General features: G+C 36.8%; 2 protein-coding genes across 3 annotated transcripts in view; both read right to left on the bottom strand.

Annotated features, from left to right (window-relative positions):
• The window catches only part of LOC129787458 (fork head domain-containing protein FD4-like), a 416,355-nt gene that overhangs the window by 356,396 nt on the left and 50,561 nt on the right, over positions 1–9,398 (bottom strand). The window lies entirely within an intron of this gene.
• On the bottom strand, positions 1,527–7,269 carry LOC129787439 (serine/arginine repetitive matrix protein 1). Of its 2 annotated transcripts, XR_008750230.1 has the most exons (3): positions 7,160–7,269; positions 6,133–7,079; positions 1,527–3,215 (listed from the first exon to the last, which is right to left on the bottom strand). XR_008750230.1 is itself a non-coding variant. In XM_055823017.1 (2 exons), the coding sequence occupies exon 2, from the start codon at positions 2,875–2,877 to the stop codon at positions 1,588–1,590; it is 1,290 nt and encodes a 429-aa protein (XP_055678992.1). In that variant the 5' UTR covers positions 2,878–3,215; positions 6,133–7,079; the 3' UTR covers positions 1,527–1,587. The 2 variants fall into 2 exon arrangements, 1 of the variants encoding a protein (XP_055678992.1); XM_055823017.1 differs by lacking the exon at positions 7,160–7,269.

Below are 9,398 nucleotides of genomic sequence, written 5' to 3'. Positions count from 1 at the left end.
TTCTTAAATTACAAAAGGAGGTCATTCACTGTTCTTCCACATAGACGAACCAAAACATTGCTCAAAGACAGTAATTCTGAATTAATATTCGAAAAGAACAAAAGTGAATAAACTCCTTTTAATAGGAAATTGAGGGGGTCTATTCTGTTAAAACTTTTTTTTTCTTGAAATTTGTCAGTTTTAAGATCCTAAAAAAATGTTATAAGATTTTGATAGTTTATTTCTTTCTTTAAAGCAAAAATTACTTTTCCGGAGCTATTTAAAGATCTTTTTTTTAAGAACGATATCAGATCGATTTAAAAGCATTAACTGTCAAAATCTTACAACAACTTTCAAGTTCTAAAAACGGAAAATAAAAGATTTTTAATAGAATCGACCTCAGAGTCTTTAATTTAAATTAAAAGTAAAATAGAAAATTAACGTAATTTGTGGTGAATGGAAACAGGTGGGCTATTTTGGATCATTATTTAAATTTATTTAGCACAGTTTTTTTGCTATCCCATTCACCCAATTTACGGTTTAATTTTTACCATTTCAAGTCATAAAAAATTAATATTTATTTTTAATTTTAAAGGCAAGAAAATAAAGAATAGTGAAAATTATATATTTCACATTAAAACATCTATCTTTTCTTATTCATTTCGTTGAAATTTTCTAGACAGCAATACCTAGATTTTTTTTAATGATCATCCTTTTTATATATTTTTTTAAAAACATTTATCCGGTTTTATAAAACATTTTTTACATAAATTTGTATTCTAAATGAAAACATTTTCGCACAATCTAAATTTAGGTTAATCATTGAAAATTTCGGTGTCTGATTCACCCCTTCATCAGGCATTCCAGGCATTTTTACCCTAACTGAATTAGGATAGTTTATTCACATTTATTGTGTAAAAAACATTTTTATTTTACTACAAAATTTAGCCAAATCATCCAATCAGTTGTTTAGAAACCTTTTTCTGCTTTCTCTTAGCTTTAATAAAGTCGTAAAATTATTTTTTTTTCAAATCAGAAATCGTTTTAAAAATTTCACATTGATGCCGTAAATTAATTAGAAATTCCCTAAAGATCTGATTAAGATCCATGAAGATTTTCACAGAGAGCTGATAAAAATTTCAATTTTATAAAATTTCTCAAAACATTTTAATAAAAATCCTCTTTTATCCTTTAGTTTATGCATCTAACTTTTCAGTCACAACTCATTGAGACATCCAAGGATAACATCATAGTAATGTCATCCACAGGATATCAAGAAGAACACACGATTTGGTCTAACTAAAAAAAAAACTAATATACACGCACAATCCTTTCACATCTGGGTAGATTCATAATAATATAGGTAGGTAGGTAGGTTAGGTAGATAAGATATTTTATAGGAAAGAATTCAGTTCATGGGAAGGAAGAGAAAAGATGTTTTCAATAAAACTTACATAGCTATAATAGTCATCTTAAATGCAATCTTTCGATATTTTTTTAGCTAAATTTATATAATATTTCTTTCTTCTTCTTTTAATATTTACCTTAAGTCGTTAGTATATAATGTCTCCCTCGGAATCACATTGGGGGAACCTCCGGGGCGACTCCTTAGCACGTCGTCTCGAGGAGTGGATCTGCAGGAGGTGCAGGCGGTGGCGGCGGCGGTGGTGGTAGTGGTGATGCTGCCCGTCGCCTCTCCTGCTGATCCCTTGCCTCGTAGGCAGTGTTGTAGGCTGGTGTGTGTCGCATCTGCTCACTGAGGCGACGAATGTTTAGCTGTAGCTCCTCATCGCGCTGTGTTGGGCTCGTGGAAAAACTATGTCGTGGTAGAAGATGATTGGCACTCGTGACCCCAAGAGTTGCACCCTTTTGTCCCGCCGCATCTTCGGGTTCATTGAGTTGAATTGGAGATTTGGAGCGTTGAAGTTTCGGACGAGCTGCAATGTCCTTCTTACCCGCCGGGAGGAGTTTCAGCGATGAGAATTCCGCTGCTGTGGATTGGAGTGATTTTGACTGACGATAGGCTGCTTTCTTACGTGCAGCTGCATCCCCTGGACCCTTCCACACCCACGGATCATCACTGTCGAGTGAAGCTATATTTGGGCGACTAAATGATTTTTCCACGCGCTTTGTATCCTTCTTTTTCTTCTTCTTCTTCCCCAGTGTATTCCCCGTGTCTTCCTCATCGGAAATCCTCAGCCAGGGGTCTGATGGCACGTAGACAAGACATCCAGTTGAGCGATTATTGGCAAAACGATCTTCATATACTAATCGTCCACCATCTAAGATGTTTGGAGAAGCTCTCTGACTTCGGGAAGTTTTATTCGGGGATGGTTTTGTTGCATCATTCTTCGCTGCAGCTTCTTCGATAAATTCATCATTTGGTGATAACTTCACTGAAACAACGTCATTCTCATCTGACACCGTTATGGCGTGTTGATGCTTCACGGGAGGTCGTGGCGACAGGCTCCGGGTGTTCCGGAGAACTCTCGGGGGTTTCTTTTCACCAAGACTATTGGATTTTTCTAGGACACGATTGGGATTCTCCTTCATTGGGCTCGGCTTGGGTTTTGCCTCCAATTTGGGACTTGTGGCAACTGTGGCTGCATTAAGTGTGCTCTTCTCTACCTGTGGAGTGGGTGCTGGTTTGGGTTTGGATTTGGGTGATGGATACGATACAAATCCAGGGGCTTCGATGATCACGAGTGGGGGTACTTCAATTGTTGACATATCTACTATTATTGGGGTCGATCCCATATCTGAATGATACATAATACCTGTTCCACTCTGCGAAGCGCGGCAGATGCATGGAGATGAGGTATCCTTTGATGGTTGTCCTTTGTGGAATGGCGATGGGACACTCTGACGCTTCTCAGTGGAAATTGTGCTCGGGGACATGCATTCCGCGAGGGTTTGACGCTTATAGACACACGTGCATTTTTTGGGTTTGTTAGAATTGGGCTTCTTGGCCGGCGGGGGTGGCGGCGGAATACTCGACGATGTCGATGTTGCTTGACCGGATAATTTTGCGGCAACGCCTGTGTCACCATAGAGGCATACTTGTAGTTTGGGAGACTTTTGAGACTTGGGGGATTTTTTTGTTTGTTGGCTGCCGCCAGTGATTTTTGAGATAAAACTTCTTTTGATCCCGGTAGTTCCGGGATCCGGATGTTAGGGAAAGTCTTCATTTGGTTCTATTACTGAATCGCTTGATGACGAAGAATCTTTGTATTTATCTGAATAAAAAAAATGACAAAAAGAAACGAATTATTTAATTGTTTTTGATGCAATTTTGAGAAGTATTTTCTTAATTAATTCAAACTTATGATTCACCCGTTCATAACATAAAGATTTCACGTGTTTATTTTTTATGTTGTAACAAAAGAAAATTAAAAGAAATTAATGGGTTAATGACATTCACAAAATTATTATCATCTTACGTCGAATTCGAGCGCTTTCTTTTCTCCCCGTCAAAATATACGGATGAGTCAGTAATAATCCCAAAGAAATCTTTTTTGCATTTTTATTTACAAAAGAATTATCAATTTTTCTCCTTTTCACAAAGAGAGAAAAAAATCCCCACGATATTATCTCACAGTGATGCGGAATTATCAATTTTATGCTCAAAATAATCCCAATAAAAGTGACTTTTGAATTATTCAATAAAGCACGCACATAAAGCCCCCCTGTGGAGCTTGAATGGATGAAAAAAAATCGCCAAGAAAACACAAAACATTCATCCATGTGGAAAATCTCTTGCACTTTTACGAGTTACTCAACTCGCAGTGTTTCCCTCTCGATTACAAAATTTCATAAAATATGTGGTGTAAAAAAAAGTGAATTGTTGATAGAAATACCAAACCAGTAAAGAAATTGCTTTGGCAGAAAGTTTTATTCGCCACACAGAGAGATTTCCCAATAAAATACCAAGAATATTATTTATTATTTCCTCCTCTCCGATAGAATTTATCACACCCGACTTAAATGCATTTTCCATCGACCCTATTTCTCAGTTTTTTTTTCTCCAATAAATCCGCTTTTTCTTTAAATCAATGCAATTTAACTCGCGCCTGTGGTTTGCGTCACGTGCTAATTGGATGCATCAATTTGCGCGTCAATTTGCAGAAGAAAAATCCACACTTTGCTCGTTGATTCAATTTTGGCTGAAACATTCAACACTTGATGCCACATTGTAAAAAGTATTTTACACTTTATTTTCCAATTGAATTGTGACCATTTGATGGGGATTTATTGCTCCAGAGAGAGAGCGAAAAAAAGGAGCAAATAAAATGTCAATTTGAGCATTTTTCTTTGCTATGTGTGAAATTGCATCAATCACACTGAAGAATTCAATTTTAAGAAAATTTCATATAGCCACAAGAAAATGCTCCAATAAAAGTCAGCAAGGACGACATACAAAGTATACAATAAAATATGTGCGTGACACAATTTAATAAAAGTTACAACTCTTTGGGTTTTATCGTGTTGAAAAAAAAAGAAATGAGTTGTTTCTGATTTCAAACATCTCCACCCAGACGTGATAATCGTCATTCGACGTAATCCCAAAAGAGCCACAATTTATCGGTAATAATTATATGTAATTTTGGAAGAAGGATATTTCGTGAGAATTGAACACATGTCCGGTTCAATTAATGCTCACCGACAACAGAGTTGAGTGTGACGAAAGATAACAAAAATTCTAGATAAGATTTTTTTCTTAAATTCAAATTTTAATTCTTAGCAAGTGCGAAGTTTGTTAGTTAAGCAGATTTAATTGTCAAATCAGGCTCAAACTTATGATAAACAATGAATTAGTATGATTACGGAAATAAAATAATTGTCGTTTTATGACAGGTTAAAAGACAGTCCTAATTAAAGAATTTTAATGCATAAATCGTATTTTTATAGTTTCGTTTTTAAGGTAATTTTGGATAAATCATCATCTTACTTGAGACAAAATTAGAAGGAAATCTTCAGCAGAAAAATTCGAGAAATATCGGGAAATGTAAAATCTAAGAAAAAGCGTAAGAAATGTAAAATCGCTTCCCTAAACTTAGAGATTTTGAAACTTTTGAAAATAGTCTGTAAAATTCGAAAAATCAGAAATAAATAATCGGGAGAAGCCGAGAAGTTAAGATTCCACGAAATATGAGAAACTAAAAGAAAATTCCATAAAACGTTAAAAATCCTATATTTATTGCGTCAAAAATCGTTTTTAGAAGATATTAAAAATGATTTTTTTTACATAATAAAGTGAATATCAGTAGGGGAGGGCGGGGCTAATAAAGTCACTTAAGGGTTTAGAAAAAGCTCAAAATATCATATTTCCCAAATAGAAAAAGCGAAATGTATAGCTCATTTCTTTAGGAAATTTACTGCCCTACAACTCTTTCTCAGATCATTTTGTTCTATCTAGCTAGGAAATATGATATTTTAGGCTTTTTCTAAACCCTTAAGTGACTGTATTAGCCCCGCTCTCCCCTAGAATATTGTCAATCTGATACCTTTTTGTCGGTATATTGAAACAATTTGTTACACATCGCGTAAAAATCAATTTCCGAGTATTAATCGGTCCTAAAAACGTTAAAAGAATAAGAAGTTTTAAATAAATCATTTGAAAACAGAGAAATCAGTACTTTTCGTGAAGAAGCCCTCGGTACCGATCAGACGAAGGGATTAATTTACAAAATTCCACTTGCAATCGAAATTACATTTTATTAGCTTTCGATTAGTCCCTATCTCATCATCCGGATCGAATTATTAATATAAAAAAAGTTAAAGTGTATCTCGGGAATCGATCAAAATTGACCGAGATTCGAGAAATTCCTCATACAATTTTTTTAAACAAAAAATGACTTTTCTTCACATAATAGAAAATTTTCTCAAATTTTCTAAAAAAAAAAAATAGAAAATCACTACAAAATGATTTAATTTAAAATAAACATTAAGCAAACCTAAAAGATTTCTAAATCTAATCCATAAAAATTTTATCTCAAATCTATAAGTGAAACAACTCTATACTATTTCACTTCAGAAAATGAAAGTTTTTTTTATCGCAACTTTGATTAGGAAATGATTAATTTTGAGGTCATGTTTTTAATTTCTAATTAGATAAACAAAATGAGGACAGAGAGAAACAAGAGAGATACTCACGATAGTCACTGTTTTCTGGATATTTATACGAATAGAAGATTTGAGGCTTATTGGGAATCCATTTGCTCCTGCTATCAGGAGCAACGAGTGATTGTCAGTTACCAAGTTCCACCGAGACGAATTTCTTCAGTCTATCGAGGTACTGATTGTACAGCTCTACATCATTGTGCCCAGCTCCATCCACCCACAGGGGCTCCACGGCTTTGGCGCACTTCTCAAAGATTCCAATTCCATGTGAGAAATCAATAACTTCGTCTTCCGTGCCGTGAATGACGAGCACGGGGCTCTGTACTTTGGAAACCTTATCAATGCTCGGGAATACATCAAAGAACCACGTGCGCTTTGTATTGGGGAAAGCCACACGCATCCCAGACATGAGGGGTGAGTGCAGAATGACGGCACCCACTTCGTACTTTGTGGCAATGTCAATGGTGGGCACAGTGCCGATGCTCTGCCCATAGAGGATTACATTCTCCGGGCTGATGCCGTAGCGATTGCGTAGGGCATGCCAGGCGGCTTCAATGTCCGCATAGAGATTCTTTTCACTGGGGCGCCCAGCACTGATGCCGTACCCGGAGTAGTCGTAGCTGAAAATGTTGCAATTTATCCGTGAACCCAGGCCCATGTAGAAGCTGCTCATCTGTCCCAAATCCACGGCATTCCCGTGCGAGAAGAGGAGGGTGTACTTGGCATTTGTGCTGCACTTGATGAAGATGCACGGGATGAGATTCCCGCGGGATGTGCGCGTGAAAAAGCTCTCCACGGTGTCTTTGTCTCGTTCCCCAAATTGCCATTCTGCCCTATCCAGATACTGAATCCTGTACTTTGTATTGGCTTCGTCGCACGGCACGAATTTGTAGGTGGGCTCCGGTGGCAGGAACGCTAGTTTTGCTGCGATCCTCCCTGGGAAGGGGGGGCAGCAGAAAAGGCAGCACAGCTCGCTCAAACTGCGTCGTCATCCCCATGGGAAATGGAAGGGTTTGTGTGAAAATTGGGAATTCAGATTAGATTACATTCAGGGGATTACCTTAGTCCGTTCATGGCGCTTCCTGACCAGCGAAAAACGCACTAATTTTCTTCTATTTTTTTTCTCGTGAAAACTTTTTATTTTTGTTTAGGCCCCAATAAAAAATTCCCAATGACAGCTCCACAGAGTGTCATGTGAAGTGTCTGAAGAGAAGCAGTGCTGCACTTGTGAAACATCCAAAAAAATATGTTTTACGAGATGGAATGAAATAATAAAATTTGAACTAAACGAAGTTTTTTTTTGCATTTCGACAAAATTCGTGATTTCCGTGTTTTTTTCCAAATTTGTGGGCATAAAATGCATTTTTTGGGCTCCTGTGGACTTACGGGTGCTCTGGGAGCCTCGGGGAGCTCCTCCGTGCGGAATTTGGGGCCCGCGGAAATTTTAACGGTTAAAATTGAAAATTCGAAATTTTTGACGGTTGGGGATTTTACACGCACTTTTTTTTCCCGGAAATGGATTTTCGCGAACTTTTGGAATTTTTGATGTCAATCGACGCGGCGTCGCTTCCTGGTCACAAAAAAACACAATTCCCCGTGAAAACTTGGCGGAAAACGCGAGAAAATTGCGAAATCTGAAAAAGTGAGGGAGACGGATAGCAGGAAAATGCATCCATCTCATTTTCTCTTGAACAAATATTACCAAAAATGGCGCCAATTTCAAAAAGTAGTCAAAAAAGCATGAATTTTATATGGGGGCGCTATGAAGGGAGGCTCTGGGGGGAAAATGAATGTCGTTGGCGAAAACCGCCTGGTATCAGTAGACTCTGTACCAAATTTCATCGCGATCGGACCAACGGTGTAGAAATGCATAGCTTAACAGGAACGAAATTATAGAGAGACATTTCTTTATTATATAGATTTATGCAGTTTTCTTGTGTTTTTGGGTTTTTTTTTTAGATTTTCTGGAAGAAAAATGAATTTTCGGGTTTAGGAGAAAAAGCTGTGTCGATTGAGGGAAATTACTTTATTCTATTTATTTTAATTTTATGGATTCTAGGGATATTAAAGAATAAAAAGGATGTTAGAGATATTAATATACTCTAAAAAAAATCAGTAACAGCAAAAAATTGGAAAAAATAGACATTTTGAATCTCAAGGATTAAATTTTACGCTCATCACAAAAAAAGGATTTATTTATTAAATTTCACATAAAATTCTATTTAGTTTTAACCGTAAAGTTTTTCCTCTCTTGAAAATTTTCACAAAATTAATGTTGATTTTCTTCGCCCGGAAACAGGATCTGGGGAACTGCCGGATTGTTTTTCCATTATCTTTTTTATCAACCACTTTTTTAATTTTAGTATTTTACGGCCGCGAACTTCATGTCCATAGGGCCTTATCAACCATTAAGTTTAAAGGAAAGATAATATAACCATTGAGCTCTGAAAGCCCTGTCTGCAACAAATTAGGGCAAAACACTCATCCTAGAGGAACAAGGATGACCAGGAAGATTAACATCGCGCTATGGAACAAAAAACCAGGCAGTTGAGGAGCTCAGAAATCATCCAGAAGTGGTTACAGTGAGAACACTCACAGGAGATCCAGTCAATCCAGATACAAATGAGAAGGGTCTATCACTCCTTCAGCTTCCTACCGATGCTGCAGACACCTTCATCAGGTCTTGCCAGGAAAGCAACTGTAGCACTTATAAGTTGTTAAGGATTTTCTATTTAATGTTGACTTTAACTGCGGAAGATCTAAAACTTTCTCTGAGGATCAATCTCCTTAAAGATCCTTCAATAGGTGCAAAAATAACAATTAAACCATTGAAAAGAAAAAAGACGCCGATTTGTCTGTCCAGTAACGCCCACAATTCTTCCTAGAACTTATACGACAAATATATCGATCAAGGATTTGTACATACAATTCCCTTGACATGAGAGGTCCGGCAGGACATGCAAATATAGAACCAGTAGCAAATGGAATGAATATGAATCGTCCAACTCATCCTTTTGTTGAATAATTAATTCTGTTGTTGTTGCTACACATTTTCTGTCGCGACGACACAAACGTGCAATTTAGCAGTGAGGAATTTATTAGGCAGCGACATGAAAAGTGCCATCGAAAAGAGGTTCCCGCTAGATATTAATTACAGGAGGTGTACGCCCCAACAGTGCACACTGAGGGACAAACATTTCTACATATATTTATTTTGTTCAAGGAATTCAAAATGGTTGCTTTGAAAAAAATACTTATTTTGTCTCACTGTTTATGATTTAATTTTCAATTAATTTAAA

Source organism: Lutzomyia longipalpis, chromosome 1, assembly GCF_024334085.1.
Source record: "Lutzomyia longipalpis isolate SR_M1_2022 chromosome 1, ASM2433408v1".
NCBI lineage: Eukaryota > Metazoa > Arthropoda > Insecta > Diptera > Psychodidae > Lutzomyia > Lutzomyia longipalpis.
The sequence above is the reverse complement of the archived record's forward strand: the minus strand, read 5'-3'. Positions and strand labels throughout refer to the sequence as shown.

Bases quoted from the DNA above. Each gene is read 5' to 3' on its own strand.
- LOC129787439 (XM_055823017.1), bottom strand. From the start codon at position 2,877: ATGTCCCCGAGCACAATTTCCACTGAGAAGCGTCAGAGTGTCCCATCG.